Consider the following 17,479-nt stretch of genomic DNA (forward strand, 5'->3'; position numbering starts at 1 on the left):
CAACAAACCAACTTGTGCAATACTATATGTGTGTCACTCTGTGGTAAATGACTTCAGTGCCTCTTTAGTTCTAAAACGTCAGAACGAACAGACCTGCTGAAAGCCCTTCAATTTCCGTTTCGTTACACCGGCTGAGTTTGCTCTGCGAGTCAGTCACTCCACAGCAGCTCAGTTATCAGAGCTCACTCCTCTGGGCTCTCTGATCTGGGACTGGGCGCCCCAATCAACTCTGCTTTGTTTCCTCAGAGCCTGGTTGCCCATCCAAAAGGATAGGAGTCGTAGCAGGAATGATGTCTACGGAAGTTTTCCTCTGTCTTGTCCTCGTGCTACTTTCTGATGTACTGCACCCGTGGTCGGAAGGTAAGTGAAGATCTGGTTTGTTCTCTATTTGCAGTCTGTGTGTCTGCTTCAGGACCAGCTCAGAGAGGTTCAATTTGAGGTGCTCCCGTGTAGGATTATTATTCTTTGAATGCTACTTGTTATTGCTGCTTTTGTTTGAATGCATTGATATCTTCGTTGCTGTGGCTTCCTTAATTTAAATAATATTATTTTGTTCAAGGCCTCATTGTCGAGGGGTTAGAGGTTCACCAGACAGTGTAAATGCAACAATATCCAGCTCTTTATAGACCCAATTTAAACACATGCAATAATTGTAGACACATAGAACAAGTTCATATCATTAACAGTAGTTAGCTAAACAAAGATCACAGGATTGCATTTATCTTTCAACTTCTTGTTCGTGAACTTGTGGTCTCTGTTGCTAAACCGCCAAGCCGGTAAATATTTCTGTTCATAAACTAATCAAGTAATGTCAAACAAATGCCTTGTTACATCTTCTTATTCTTTTTCTTCTTCTCTGGGGCTCCCATAATCCTCTCACTGCTGTGTGTTTCATTAGTACTGCTGCTGCTGTTGTAAATGCAATGATATCTAATTCTGCACAATTGTATTTAGTTCAAGGTCTGGTAGAGGGGTTGGAGGTTCATCAGCCAGCCCAGCTCTCTGCTGCACTCGGAGAGACAGTCACCCTACACTGCAACTTCACCTGCACTCTTCAAGATAGAGATTGGTTGTATGGGAAATTCTACAGAGTGAAAGGAGGGAATAAAATACACATTGACAATAAAACTGTATCACAAACCACATGTACCGTGTCATCCACCATTGCAAATATCACACTGGAGAGTGAAGCTGTTTACTACTGTGAAGTGAAGATGCCACGTCATACTACTTCAATAGATGTGAATGGTTCAGGAACTGCTGTTACTGTTTATGGTAAGGCTACTTATGCATTTGTTATTTATTAAATACACTATCCAAGACAGTCAGGACTTAGAAACAATGCAGGGAGGAAGCTTTAAGGTTTTGAGCTGGATTTTCAGAACCAGAATCTCCTAGCTTTGAGCCCTCAGATTTAACCTCTAGAACACACTACCCACCAGTTATTTCAGGTTTATGATGCATGCTTCAAATTCAGCCACATAACTATGTACGTTTTTATATACATTGTAATAATGTTATGTGCCCATTTAAATGGTAAAAGTGAGAAATTATTTAAACTGTGTCTCTGAACAGTGTGTGATTTTCCTGTGTTTAATGTAAGGCTTTTCCACTCTACACATAGACATTTCACCTCCACTCTGATTAACTGGCATAACCTGGGGTCCCGTCTTTGTTTGTCACAAGATGCTATCGCTTCAAAAGCTGTTTCCTCATTTCTATTGTAATGTTTCTATTGAAAAACTAAAAGCTTGTCTTTTGAAACCAGAAAGCTATTTGTGATGATATGTGCAAACCACAAACTTCTGCTTACATGACGCAATAGAGTCATAGAACACCTCCTATCGGAAGGCTTTGCTATTGGTAAGAATTATTAGGTTACACCTCATATATGTGGGACCCCACGTCCTGTGGGAGGTAACCTGCTCAGTATATTAATGTCTGTATATTTCGGGGCTCACATTTGCTCTCGAATACCACCTGGGGAGACCGTAAGTTTACCTGCAGCTAGGGGAGCGCAGAAATACCATCTCTGTGCCAGGACAGCTCAGAATGCACCTTGTGTATGCTGCATGACGCCTTGTGTGTGCTGCATGACGCCTTGTGTATGCTGCATGACGCCTTGCGTATGTTGCATGACGCCTTGCGTATGTTGCATGACGCCTCGTGTATGTTGCATGACGCCTCGCGTATGCTGCGTGACGCCTTGCGTATGCTGCGTGACGCCTTGCGTATGCTGCGTGACGCCTTGTGTATGCTGTATGACGCCTTGTGTATGCTGCATGACGCTTGTGTGTGCTGCATGACGCTTGTGTGTGCTGCATGACGCCTTGTGTGTGCTGCATGACGCCTTGTGTATGCTGCATGACGCCTTGTGTATGCTGCATGACGCTTGTGTGTGCTACATGACGCTTGCGTATGCTGCATGACGCCTTGTGTATGCTGTATGACGCCTTTTGTATGCTGCATGACGCTTGCGTATGCTGTATGACGCTTGCGTATGCTGCATGACGCTTGTGTATGCTGCATGACGCCTTGTGTATGCTGCATGATGCCTTGTGTATGCTGCATGACGCTTGTGTATGCTGTATGACGCCTTGTGTATGCTGCATGACGCTTGTGTATGCTGCATGACGCCTTGTGTGTGCTGCATGATGCCTTGTGTGTGCTGCATGACGCTTGTGTATGCTGCATGTATCACACTTTATTTGCTTTGTTCCAGTTTTACTTTATTCCTGAATAAACTCTTTTGACTTAAGTTACCTGAAGAAGACTGACTTATTATTTTTGAGAAGAAATCAAACCTTACAACTAAATACTGTGTTATGTTGTTACAGCAGTATATCCAGTTATCAGCTCAAACAAATCAATAGCACTTCTTCCATGACCTCAGCTACAGTGGTCCACAAATAAGTCATTATTGCAGATGTATTTGTTAATTTTTAGACCCCATTCCTATTAGAAAAGGATTAACAGGGAATAGGTATTGGCTCCTAAAAAACGATTTATATTTTGTTTTACTTTCAGCTGAACCTTCCTCAATGGAGATCCCAGAGCCCCAGACCCTTGTTGTGGATACAGAAGCCCTCCTGAGCTGTGCAGTGAATGGATTCTATCCTCAGAGCATCTCTGTAACCTGGTTCTATAGGGATCTCCAGGTGCCTTTAACCAGCATCACCAACCACCTCACTACAAACAGGAATGGTACATTCTCTCTGACCAGCCAGTACAGATTCACCCCTGCAGTGCGAGACAATGGTACAGTCTGCCGATGTCAGGCCTCCCACCCAGCATGGAGACATCATGTGACACTGGAGAGAGTCCTGGATGTCAAGTGTGAGTGCAGTGTAAAGATGACTGTAGCCCAGGGTGGGATCTCTTCATAATTATTTGTAGATTGGAACTTATAATAAGGGCAGGCCACACAGTCTGCATGCTGAACCCACAACACAACTCAGAATCCAGTATAGCTTAGCCGTTTGGAGTGCAGAATATTAGAAAGCAGGTACATGCTTATTCCTATGAAGCGGTGAGAGAGAAAGAGTAGGACTCTCCAAAACAGAATAGGGGAGATCAGTTATGGTTGTTACAATAGGGACTTGATGAAAATTAAAACAGGTACAATTTATTTGTTTCTGCCACCTCTTCTATATTGAAAACCCTTCAGCACCATAACAACACAATAAAATACAAATTAATTTTTATATTGCGTCATTCCCTGAGCACTGTACAAAGTTAAAAACAAAACAAGAGAGATTGTATGTGCAATACACTCCAGCTACAGCCAGTTATATAAAAGCACCTGCCTGATGTCAACCGGAATAGAGTTCCACAAACAAGGAGCACGACAGCAAAAAGCTCAGGCTCCAGCTGATTGAAGATGACTTTTTGGTACCACTAAAAGATCTGCATTTTTTTTGTCTCAAAGAACCAATAGAAATATACAGAGTTAGTGATAACACAAGCAGCAAGACCCTACAGTGATTGTGATCTTATAGTTTTAAACAGAGTCCCGTAATGTTTTTCTCCCTCTCTCTAGATGGACCCCAGTCCTTGAACCTCACATCCCAGAACAGACCGGTCCTGGGGGAGGGATCAAACAAAACCCTGGAGCTCCCAGAGGGGTCCCCCTTACACGTGTCCTGCTGGTCGGACGGGAACCCTCGACCCTGGACAGGGTGGTTCAAGGACAGGGGGGACAGGCTGACCCCCGTGGAGCCACCTGTTGGGTGCAGCAACAAGACCCTCCATGTTGGAGCGGTGCAGAGAGAGGATGAGGGGGTGTACTGGTGTGTGGCGAGGAACAGCTATGGGGAGAGGAACACCAGTTTCACTCTGCTGGTGGTGGTTTCTGATTACGGTACCGTACTGTAATTTATGATTTCACATACTGCACTTTCAGTTTAAGGATATGTGTGTGGGTGTGAAAATGAAAGAGATTGTGGGGAACCCTTAAAGTTTTTTTACTGATACGATCTACGCTTACTCGTGACCCATTTAATAAGAGCTCTGCACTGACAGTGCCTCTCTTCTCTTGCAGTCACTTCTTTTATAGCTCGACTCCTGGCCACTGTGATCTTCTTCTTTTTGGTTGCTCTGATGCTGATCTGCACCAATATTATCCGAGATAACCGGCTCCGCACTGGGCTGAACCAAGGAGATCGTGAGCCTGGACTGAGCGGTCTGAAGGAGGATGATTAGCGTAGAGATACTGGTCTTGTCTTTAAAAGGTTTGGTTTGACCAGTTGGTACGCACTTTCAGTAGATCATGATCATGTGCTGCTGCAACAGACATCAGGCAGCACTTCAGCTACCCACACAGTATCTGCGCTCTCTCTAAAGTCTGTGACACAGGAGCCTTTCTCTGTTTATCGTTAAAGCAATTAGCTGCAGGTGACTTTTTATAGCAATATCCAGTTCTTTCAAATGTTTACATTTTGTAGCTTGATCTTTGGATAAACCGTCATCTAGTTGCTTAAAAGCTGCCTTGACTTAAATGGCCTTATGATCTTGTTGTTGTGTTGCTACTCTTTTTAAAGAACTCAAAATAACCAAGCAAAACATCTTTATTTGCATTGTTATATTAATGATTTAAATAGCTAATGCTTCAGTGCTTTCTTTGATGTGATTGTAACTTTTTTTTTAGTCTTATTGTCAAGACCCCACTGTGGGTAAGAAAGGACTCCTTTTGCAATCTGCTCACTGCGATTTTATCAAAGTGTCGAATGAATTAAAATGATACTGCGATGCTGTTTAAATGTGTTGATGTTCCAGTAAATAAAGGCAAAGTGAATTCAGTCTTTTCACTAGCATTGAAGTGGGCTTTGTCACAGACTGCTTTGTGGTTACAAAGAGGCCTATGTTTCCAAGAAGTCGTTGACAACAGGCACCTTTTGAAACCCCTAAAAACCACAGATGGCTCCCCAAAAGGCACAGCTACATGGACATTTTTCAAGCAAACATAATACCATTTTAAAATGCTGTGTTGTGTTCCGCACGCTCTGCATTTCATTATCAGCCCCCCCCCCCTTTTTTATATTTATCTTTTCTATACATCATTAGCTGGGTTTTCACTGTCCGTCACCATTGTCTTACTAACCTCTATAAGCAAAGCAGTTCCACTTACACACATTCCAATCTATTATTCAACAGACCACTGCATTCAGATAGTGTGTAAAATTGTCAGGGAGCCAGCGATAGTCATTTTAAAAATAGTGAAAATGATCAGACCAAGAACAATGCGTCAATAGTGGTGCAGAATGAACCAGAAACAGCATGAGCTGAGGGAACAGTTCTGCTCACTGAGGTCAGCAGTGGAACCCTATGAACTTTACTTAAGAAATATTGTATAAAGTTTGTTTATCAAAAATGTATTTGCTGTGTTCATTATTATGGTCCAGACTTATTAAACATTTTGCTCCAGGTCAAAGTTATTATTAGAATTGTTTTCTCTTATGAAAAAACAAACGGTTCTGTGAACCAACTTGCATGGGCATTGAAACTAGCATTCTGAGTTCTCATTTTTAAACAAATTATATTACCTATTTGCACTGGGAAAAAAGGCTTCGGAAGACTTGTTTTTTGGGGTTTTGCTGGAAATTTATGAATGTTACTTTAATTTTTGTGTATAAAATGTAAAGCTATGTCTCAGAGGAAGCATACCGGTACATATGGTAATATGTGGTAAAGGACTTCCCTGAATTGGATTCTGAAAACTGCTGAAGAGGCAGCCACTCTCATTAAAGCCTCTCAACTTCCTATCGAGCAGATGCAGCTTCATGTGCTGTTTTCGTTCCTACAGTCAGTCTCTCAGCAGCAGCTCAGTACTTTTACAGCTCGATCCCGGCTCTCTGATCCTGCACTGGAGCCCCCTGATCAACTCTTCCACCTCGTATCCACAGTACAGAGCAGGACAGCAGGACCATGAAAGAGGACGGCAGCCGGGACAATGTCTAAAGAAGCTCCTTTCTTTCTTCTTCACCTTCTCTCCAGTGTACTGCTGCACTCACAAACTGGAGGTAAGTCTGGATTACAGCCTCAGTTCTGGCAGGGTCTGGTTTGTTGTCTGCATGGTGTACTTAAAATGTTTATTGAATAAATGACTGGGTATTTTAACTAGTATTTGGCTTGGTGTTCACACTGAATAATTAAATGGTCTAACACTATCATTCCTAACTTTAACCTCATTCACAATGAACCCCAGTGTTGGACAATGAGTGAAGTTCCAGCGATACAGTACATAGAGAATTACATAAAATACATACAAATAATACTGAATGAATGTTGCTTTTGATAAATTGTTACATACAGAGCATATTGCACTTCCTTCGTCTGCTCCCTTCAGTATGAATTCAACTAAAACAAACATATAGTCATTAAACAAGTTCATATTGCAGCAACTAATTATCAGCTTTAACCATAATTAACTTAAATCACCATTAACTTTTACTAGTGAGGTTTGGGGATAGTGCTGAAAATACAACAGGTAACAGCTACAATTACCAGAGAGGTTTGTTGACCTCTACAATTACACAGTAACAACATGTTCCAAAACGTGTTCCAATTTAAAAAAAACATGAATTCTAGATTCTTTACAAATCAGAAAAGGATTTTATTCATAAATGCGTGTAAGAAACGCCTGCATGAACTGGCTTTATAACACAAAGAGATCAATAAAGCTCGGTTTACTAAAAAAGTAACTTTGAATCAAACTATATTTTGCTAAATGAATTCTTGTAATTTTGGCTACATTTTAGATTTAAAAAATGAATCCACAAATTTACAAAAAATAAGTTTAAGCTGTAAATGTTCAACTGTGGTGTTATTAAATCAATTTAACTTTACAGCCGACGGGGAATTTGTGGTCACGGTTTAAAGATCCATTTATAAAACACCGATAAATAAGGTTTTAAATAAGGAATAACAGTTTGTTACAATAACATTTGAATGACACCTATCATATTATAAAATATAAAATAAGGTTTTTTTAGAAATGTCTTTGTTATATGTTTATATAACACGTTACATATTATTCAATTCAATCATGTTTTATTGCCATGAACAGACAAAGCTATTCGATACAGTACATAATTTACAAAAGTAAATGTTTAAATTAATAAAATTAATACATATAATTATATTATAAAGTTTACAAGTAAATGTTTAAATTAATAAATAGCTGTGCAGTACAAATGAACTGTCTAGCACTGTTTATAAAATACTCTATAACAAATGTATTGGTGCATTATGTATTGTTTATAACAGTTTATACGTTCATGCAATTTACAAAGCAAATAGGGCGCAATATGTTTTTAGATTTTAATAAGTTTCCTAGAGTTCCATCAAACTAAAAGTTTCATTGAATTGGACACAGAATCGGGGTACTTTAAAAAAAGAAATCGCTCTGCAGTCCTGTTTTCTTGCAAACCTGCAGACTGTAACACAAGTACACATTACTATGACATACAATCACAGTCAGGTTTTAAATAAATTGAGATCAAAATGAATTGTGAGTCATTTGAACAGCTTTTAGCACGTGGACAGAACATGCTTTGAAAATCTATAACGTTAATGTAGATACATATATAAATACATGAATAGATGGACTCTGTGTGCAAAGTTGTGCCGAATCGCCATTTGACATCATTTGGAATATTGGAATATCCATGTACAGCGATTGCCAAAGGTTTTGCATCAGCTAGAATTCTAAGATTGAGACATAATAAAATAAAAATAAATAAATAACAAAATGATATTGCAAAAGTCTATCGTAAGTCATAATAGTAGTACAGTAGTATTTCATGTAAAATTTCGAAATGTAAAAGTTTTCTATTTTGTCAGTTTTTTGTTAAGTCTATGGAAAACTACAAAGCGGTGTGCAATTCAGTATGTTAACGTAACATTATTCAGCAGGTTTCATTTGACTTTATGAAGCACAATGAGTTAATTCTAGTGTAAAACTTTTGGCAATAGCTGTAGTAATCAGAGAAATAAAGCCATTACAATGTTCTAATTTGTGCTCTCAGACTCTGAATTTGTGGCATTTGACAAATCTGTATTTCAGTGTCGTTTTGTGTTTTACATTTTGGAATGAATAGTTCAAGAAAGAAACATTATCTATCATGCCCTTGAACTTTGGTAGCTGCGGATTGCAGTATAACCCAACCCTCATACCACTTACTTTTATGTAAGTGCTTGCACTGCTGGAGAAAAACAGACTCAAGCATTGCTTTGGTAGGATAATTATAAATAAGTCTTAGAAATGATATCAGAAATTATAGAAGAAAAAATATAATGCTTCATAACATCACTTTACATAGCTTTCCATTTGCAATTGTTACGCCTCTATTTGTATTTTACAAATGATTAGCTACTGTTGTTGTGAATATTGTTTATGAAGAATATTTAATAAGTCATTTATTTTGAGTTCACAGGTTTTATTAATCCAGGTCATTAGCTGTCAGCTCATCTTTTGCAAACCTACAAGTGCTATTTCATTTTTAAACATGTCACAATACGCGTTTCTTAATTTGCCTAATAATTATAACACTTTTTCACATAGACTGACAGCAGAATCTATTTTTGTTTTTTCACCACCATTGTAGGCTTGGCATCGCTAAAACTGATAGGTAGGATAGAGACAGGAAAGCTGCGTTGATACTGGTGGTGCAAATTTCAAAAGACACTGCCCTACATTTAACTATTAAAGATTAAAAGATCTAAGGTCCGATTCATAAAGTATTTGAGTTAGATAGATGGGTATTTTTCAGATTTGACTGAAATTGACTCTGTGCTTCCCACCAAGTGTAAAGTAACTCCCCGTGAAAGCAATGAGGCCATCAGCCAAGGATGTTTAAAAAATACTGTGACATTTAATGGAAGACAGTGAAGCGTTTGTTCAAGACCATATCGTAAATATAAAGCATAAAGGTCCTGAGATAGATATCATCCTATTTTATGAATGCTTTGTTGATTGTCCAGTTGGATATACATTTATGTAAGGTGACCATATGGCTCCATGTTCAGCTGGACAGTTTAGGATAGTTCAGGTTTTTCAACTCGCAACTCAATGCATTCTGGTACGTTTTACCTGTCTCAGGTACCATTCTTATCTTTAAGAGAAGCAGGACTACACTTACCAAACTGTCCCACTGAACACGGAGCCATATGGTCACCCTACATTTATGTCATTTTATCAACAGCCACGTGGCCACGTCAACAGCAGTTTATGTAAACCTGTCCAAACAGTCAAACTGTGAGTGCTTGCACAAATCACAGTGGTGAGTGTGTACTTGCAAGTGTGAACAGAGGGTGGGAAGTGTGTACTCTCTGATGATAAGTGATCTTGTAGCTATTTAAATAAAAAAAATAGAATGAGATTGAAAAGAAGGTGTTTTGCACATTATGGTTTAAATGCTGTCTATTATTATCTTATCAAGAAATTAAAAAGGTCATATAATTCTTGTGTTTTGAGACAATCAAAAAAGACCCTTGTTCTATATTCACTACACTGTTAGATTAGCAGATCTGTGTCTGCAGTGCTCACAATGATAACACACACACCTGCATTCAGTTTGTGGGCTGTTGTGTGCATCGCGTGGTAATATCAATCAGGCTCTGTTTCTGATAGCAGTTGTGTATTTATAGCAATTACAGCTTGTATTTGTAGGCGAATTTAAGATCAAGCTACAGTATTTCTCTTCCCTACCAGTTCACACCTTGGTCTCGCACTTCCTGCTACATCTCCAATATTTCAGTCAGTCTGGTCTGAAATTGTAAGGCAGGTGTTACAAGCAATCGGCTATTTTGTGGTACAGTCGTAAAAATGCAACATTATCCAGCTTTTTATAGACTGAATTCAAACACACATGTAATAATTGTAGACACGTTCATATCATTAACATGAGTGAGGTTAACAAAGATCACAGGATTGCGTTTCCTGCGTTTATATCTTTCAATTTCTTTTTTCTAAATAAGTGCACGTGAATTTGTGAGGCACTGTTGCTAAACCGCCAAGCAGCTTGGAATCTAACGTGACAGACAGAAAGTGTTATATGTCTCTACGTTTTGGTTTTGAGGTTTAAACGAATGTCAAACAAATGTCTTCTTCTTTTCTTCTTCTTCTTCTTCTTCTTCTTCTTCTTCTTCTTCTTCTCTGGCGCTCCCATAATCCTCTCACTGCTGTGTGTTTCATTAGTACTGCTGCTGCTGTTGTAAATGCAATGATATCTAGAAGCTCTTCATCGTCAGTCTAACTCTGCACAATTGTATTTAGTTCAAGGTCGGGTCGTAGAGGGGTTGGAGGTTCATCAGCCAGCCCGGCTCTCTGCTGCACTCGGAGAGACAGTCACCCTACACTGCAACGTCACCTGCATGCTTCAAGATAGAGATCGGTTCTATGGGAAATTCTACAGAGTGGAAGGAGGGAATAAAATATACATTGACAATAAAACTGTATCACAAACCACATGTACCGTGTCATCCACCATTGCAAATATCACATTGGAGAGTGAAGCTGTTTACTACTGTGAAGTGAAGATAGTAAGTGATACTAATCCAACAGAGGGGACTGGTTCAGGAACCACTGTTACTGTTTATGGTAAGGCTACTTATGCATTTGTTATTTATTAAATACACTATCCAAGACAGTCAGGACTTACAAGCAATGCAGAGAGGAACCTTTAAGGTTTTGTACCTGAGCTGGATTTTCAGAAACAGAATCTCCTAGTTTTCATACCTCTGATTTAACCACTAAGCCAGTTTTTTGACTGCTTATCTTGCCTTTCTATATAGTAAATGAGTTCAGATTCTGGACAGTATAACTAGAGATATTTCTCATGATGAGTCCAGATCAGTGATGTAATGATAAACAGTGAATTCTTCTTACATTTCTAATCAATGATTTCTGTTTTGTTCCACTTCCAGCTGAACCTTCCTCAGTGGAGATCCCAGAGCCACCGATCCTTGTTGTGGATACAGAAGCCCTCCTGAGCTGTGCAGTGAATGGATTCTATCCTCAGAACATCTCTGTAACCTGGTTCCATAGGGATCTCCAGGTGCCTTTAACCAGCAACACCAACCGCCTCACTACAAACAGGAATGGTACATTCTCTCTGATCAGCCAGTACAGATTCACCCCTGCAGTGCAAGACAATGGTACAGTCTGCCGATGTCAGGCCTCCCACCCAGCCTGGAGACGTCATGTGACACTGGAGAGAGTCCTGGATGTCAAGTGTGAGTGCAGGGCTGTTACAATAAGAAACACAATGCAGCAGCACCAGTTTACTATTTTGAGCAGTACAATTTTTGGAGTTGCAAGATTTATTTTAGTTACAGCAAATTTTTATTATCTTTTAGTCATTAGCAGATGCTTTTATCCAAAGTGACTAGGGGTGAACTATGCATCAACAACTGCTGCTGAGTCACTTACAATAGGACTTTGGGTTTAAGTCTCATCCAAAGGAAGGAGCACAAGGAGGTTAAGTGACTTGCTCAGGGTCACACACAGTGATTCAGTGGCTGAGCCGGGGTTTCAGTGCTTCAGCAGTGTACAGAAAAACAAAACAAAACAAAAACCTGCAGTGTGCTTGTGATCGGAGAACCAGAAACACAGCCACACTTGTTTGTGTTTCAACCTCTCTCTCTCTAGATGGACCCCAGTCCTTGAACCTCACATCCCAGAACAGACCGGTCCTGGGGGAGGGATCAAACAAAACCCTGGAGCTCCCAGAGGGGTCCCCTTTACACGTGTCCTGCTGGTCGGACGGGAACCCTCGACCCTGGACAGGGTGGTTCAAGGACAGGGGGGATGGGCTGACCCTCGCGGAGCCACCTGTTGGGTGCAGCAACGAGACCCTCCATGTTGGACCGGTGCAGCGAGAGGATGAGGGGGTGTACTGGTGTGTGGCAAGGAACAGCTATGGGGAGAGGAACACCAGCTTCACTCTGCTGGTGGTGGTTCATGATTACGGTACAGTAGTCTGTTCTAAGCCTCACTTTCTATAACGGAGGTGGGTGGGGGTGAAAATGAAATGACAGAGAATCAGATTTAATCTTTTCAGGGCCAACACACAACCTATTAAAATCCCTGTAAATCTGATAAGAGGAAAAAACAAAAGATTTAAAAAGAAAAAAAAAAAAAGATTTATAAAAACAAAAAACTGTAATACATCAGACAGAAAACGTGCATGTCTCTTTTACATATTTTCTAGAATTTACCAGGATGATCTGTCCACTACTGATGAGCAGAATAGCTGCACAACAGGCTGAACATCTCTTACAGTGCTGCTTCTTTTTTTTTTTTTTGCAGTTTCTCTTGTTTCATCCGTGACGGTTGCCGCCTGTGTCCTGCTCTTGGGGGTCGTATTGATCTGTTTATATGCAAGACGTAAACCGAGAGGTAAACCTGCATCCTGTGTTACCTGCAGATTGCACATTATGGTATGGATTCGAAGCAGTACTGATAATAGCACCATTGTACCACATCCCAGTGCCGATCCATACAGACCTTATACTAGCCAGAGCAATCTAGAATGAAACAGATAGTGACCAACGTCACCTCTGCATATTATTAGAGAATACATACTGTACAACAGACATACAGTAAAACCTGCATTGGTTTATAATCTGCATCAAGTAGGTGTACTATTGAAACAAATCATCGCACACAAGCTACTGACACAATGATGTGCTTTTTGTCTTTGGTTATTTGAGCCCCCAATGCTGACCTTTTTTTTGTTTCTGTTAGCAGGACGGGGCTCTCAGAGGTAAGAGGTCTACTTTACACACACACACACACATTGCAAACTCAGAGGTAAGAGGTCTACTTCATACACACACACACATTGCAAAGAGGTCTACTTCATACATATTATATTATATTGAGTTAACACCACCCAATATAAAATGAACCAATTGGGAAAGGTTTTGAGGATCATAATAACAGTTTATTATAATAATATTTAAATGATTACTGTAAAGCTTTGTGTCATGTTATGAAGTAGTTATAACATTTCCTGTAACACTATTATTATATGCCGTTATTATTAAGAATAGATGTCTACAATTTTTATAACACATTTATAGATGCAATCTTGATTGTTTTGTATTATTATTATTATTATTATTATTATTATTATTATTATTATTATTATTATTATTATTATTATTATTATTAAAAACAAAGGGTTCCATAGGGTTCTACATGTACACAGAAATGCATACACATATGTGGACACATCTGCATATACACACATACACATGAACATATAGGTACATTAATTGTTGATACCCGAATACCTAAATGAAACAGCTTTCTTTTCCTGTCACTGCACAATAACATAAGAAATCATGTAAAAATCATGAAGACATGCCCCGGGTCTGAACCTGAGGTTAGTGGGTGCTGCAGGTGGACTGCACAAGAAAAGCTCGCTGCTTTGCTCTGTTCTCACAAAGGCAAGGAGCTCGTGCAGCAGACCCCTTTGAACTGCTGTGTGTGACAGAGACCACACGCTGAGGCTGTGAACGCACAGGCAAGGTGTGAGCTATGTGACCGGGTGTGGGACAGCCAGAGCGTGCTTCATCAGATTAGCCCAGTGCACCAGATAGGGTGCTCTCACAGTGGGCTTCCTGTGCCTTTAATCTCGTTAGCAAAATTATGAAAGTTGTAGAAACTTGTGGTGAGAAGTGGGTTAGACAAGAGAGGGTAAGGCATCAAAATCTGTATTAGGTAACTGCAGTGCGTGTTAAATGTAGAAGTGATCAAAATACCATTATGAATACAACAGACCTGCCAGTCTTATGTAAACGGAAGCCCGTTTTCTAAACCAGTAGAGCTCCGAGCCGTGCCATCGATGGCAGCTAATGTAATCTGGAATACTGTAATACTCAGGTATGTGTAAGGGAATTAAATCCATTACAATCGATTAACCTGAGGTCCCAGTCTCTGCTTATGGACTTTCCCATGCCTCAAATCATAGCAAATGATAAGGTACAAAATAAAGTCTTAACATTAGTGTGAGGAGCGGAATGCCATTGCATATTCTGCACTCCAGGTACGAATAGTCAATGCAAAACAAAAAGGTTGAGCCACATGTTAGAATAATGGATGTCTAAAAACGATCAGGTAAAACTATAACATATTAAGAGTCAGTTTGATGAACCTATACCCTTCCTAGACGAGCCACAGAGGGATATTACCTTGCAGCACTGGGGATCACCCTGCTGCACAGGCCACATATCTGTAGTCGCCCTGGATTTCCCCTACAGAATACTTGGTTGCACGAGGGTTGTTCACCTGGAAAATGCTCTAATCAAATCCAGCAGTGGTTTATCTGCGTAGTGAAAATGTTAATCAAAGCATCCCCCAAGCTAAACAGACAAGCATTTCAGTAACTGCCTTTATCAGTATAATGAAAAGCAGACAGTATGACTAATGCTTTATTGATACTCCGCCCCTCCCATTGTGTGGTCAGTTTTCAGTTCCCGCTGTCTAATCTATCTTCTTTTTCTCAGCCAGGAAACGGCTCATGTGATGCACCCACCAGTGGAAGGTATTGAATGAAAGCATATTTGTTTAATACAACATACAGTCCAGGGGACAGGACTGATGAAACCCTCAATGGTGCAGTTCTGATCGTGTGTCTGTTTCCAATGCAGATATGTTGCTGCTTGTAACAGTTTTTAAGACGGTGCCATACCTTTTGAAAATGCTGGCCCCGCGAACTTTTTAAACATACAGTTGGAACGAAAAATAAAATAGAGAAAACCTGTGTGGACCACTTAGATCTGTGAGACCTAGAAGCTGTTTCTGATTTTTTTTTTTCTCCCTTTATAATCTAGCGGTATATGCATTGCCCCAAAGGAGAATATCCAAAAAGCAGCAACCAATCACAGGTCAGTAAAACTATTTCTATACGCATGCAGCAGAAGGGATAACATGTTTTGGTTAGCACTCCTTTAAATGCAGCATTGATTTGAAGTAAGGTGGGGTGAATGCACACTGAGTCCCAAGCCTTGCATTGCATTGCATTTCAAACGTTCCTCTTGTTTAACAGAGACACTATGTACCGCTGAAGAGCCACAGCTGACGTATGCTGACATCAGGTTTAAGCCTCTGCCCAGGCACAAGGTAAGCCATGGCTTGACAGCAGACAGGTTTAAATGTGATATAGAACTAAGGCTATTTGAAAACCTTACATTATAGATAAGGGTCCAAGTCAGACCTGGCTGCATCTTTTATAACTTGTATTTCTACAAGATAATAAATACCCTTTTCATAAATAACAATACAGCTTGGATAACTTTTTTTTTTTATTTTAATTTACTTTGGAATCTATCTGGTATTCATTCAAATTCAATAACTCGCTGGTTATCAGAATTTGTGGAATAACCACAGTATTGCATGAACGCAGTATTCTCTATAGCTTTCTATTCTGACTACCAATGAGATTGAGCTACTGTATATGGATTCAAGAGTATTCAGAAAAAAAAGATTAGATTGCCCCATTTTTGTTTTTAAAGCAAAAGACAAGAATATAATAAGAAACAATGTTGGTGCATGTGGCATCTTTAACATGAATAGTTTTGATGTGCTTTGCAAAGCTGATTATAAAACCAGATCTAGGTCACAAACAGAGTAACTTCAACATCTATATAGGAACATATAAACAGTACCTCAGTGACCCAAATACAGCTATGGCCAAAAGTTTTGCATCAGCCTATATAATTAACTCTGTTCATATATATATATATATATATTATATATATATATATATATATATATATATATATATATATATATATATATATATATATATAATCAGAATGCAAAAACCATTTCACCACCAATAACGGGCCCTGTGAGTTTAATGCTAGTTTTACTTTTTTTGGAAGAAAAGTTGGGCTAATTTGCACCAGTGTGGGCAGTCTTTTACTTTATTTTTTTTAAAAACAGTCCTGCTATGTTTATGCTTCCAGAAAAAGCGGGCTTCTGAAAACACAGAGATCCTGTACAGCGAGACAGCGGGAGTGTGCCGTCCCTGTGAAGAGAGTAGGTTGGAGGAGCCTGTGTGCACTGTGTACGCCCTGGCACAGCTTCCATAGCAGAGGGAGACTAAAGTGATCCCAGGCACAACAAACAACTCAGAGCAAGAACTGCAGTTAATCAGGCCATTTACACCATGCACATTTGAATCCCCTCCTTGGATTGCATGAAGAGTGTTTCCTTGAACAGAAGACCCACCTGTCTGGCTTACCATGTGTTGTATGTACATTTGCCAATGTTAAATAACCTGTAAATAACATCCTTTATAACACATTTGTAGATGCATAATTGATTTTGCCAGAGACCTAACATTAAAGTGCTACCAAAAGAGTTGCTTGATATAAGCTTAATCTTTGGCACAAATCACAACCACAGACCACTTCGTAGCTACCATGCTAGTTTTCTTACATTGCTGAACCTTCGCTTAGCCCTGGTACTGTACAGTAAGTAATAGCAGAAAACATCTAAAATCACTAATACGTGCCCTGGGGTTGAACTTTGGGGTGGGAGTGGGGTGTCACAGTTGTAACATAGAGGAAAAGTTCAGTACTTTGCTGTTCCTTTGAACTTAAGGCAGCCTCATTAATCGACAAACTAAGTGGATTATTTTTAAAAGGCCCCACTAGGTATTAGTAAGTGTTAACCGCTTGTCTGTTTTGGTTCGTGCTTTCTTCTGATTGATGTGTGGCCCTGCAGCCAGCCCCCTCTCCTGTTCCAGTCATACAGCGAGCTGTCCCACACCAGCTCGTTCTAATAGGTCAAATCAAACAGCGTGCGAGCACAACACAGGAAACTGTGGTAAAGTAATAAAGAAGAAAAAGCACGATAGACGAAGCCGGGGTGGCAAGGACAGGTTTGATTGAAGTGCAAGACTTTGTACAACAAAGCATGCAGGGAGATTAGTAAAGCACTGCTATGTAATCGGGTAGAGGAACA

General features: G+C 39.8%; 1 protein-coding gene across 4 annotated transcripts; it reads left to right on the top strand.

Moving 5' to 3' along the window:
- The first annotated feature begins 20 nt into the window (after positions 1–20).
- On the top strand, positions 21–16,873 carry LOC117397405 (cell adhesion molecule 2-like). Of its 4 annotated transcripts, none has more exons than XM_059010188.1 (10): positions 21–360; positions 10,775–11,098; positions 11,425–11,733; positions 12,149–12,469; positions 12,809–12,898; positions 13,247–13,265; positions 15,013–15,050; positions 15,340–15,393; positions 15,555–15,628; positions 16,477–16,873. In XM_059010188.1, the coding sequence occupies exons 1-10, from the start codon at positions 288–290 to the stop codon at positions 16,600–16,602; spliced, it is 1,428 nt and encodes a 475-aa protein (XP_058866171.1). In that variant the 5' UTR covers positions 21–287; the 3' UTR covers positions 16,603–16,873. The 4 variants fall into 4 exon arrangements, with proteins under 4 accessions (XP_058866171.1, XP_058866173.1, XP_033852120.1 ...); XM_059010190.1 differs by having other exon boundaries at positions 13,250–13,265; XM_033995934.3 differs by lacking the exon at positions 21–360 and adding an exon at positions 4,723–6,518.
- Positions 16,874–17,479: the final 606 nt, after the last annotated feature.

This window comes from Acipenser ruthenus, chromosome 40 (genome assembly GCF_902713425.1).
Source record: "Acipenser ruthenus chromosome 40, fAciRut3.2 maternal haplotype, whole genome shotgun sequence".
NCBI classification, from domain to species: domain Eukaryota; kingdom Metazoa; phylum Chordata; class Actinopteri; order Acipenseriformes; family Acipenseridae; genus Acipenser; species Acipenser ruthenus.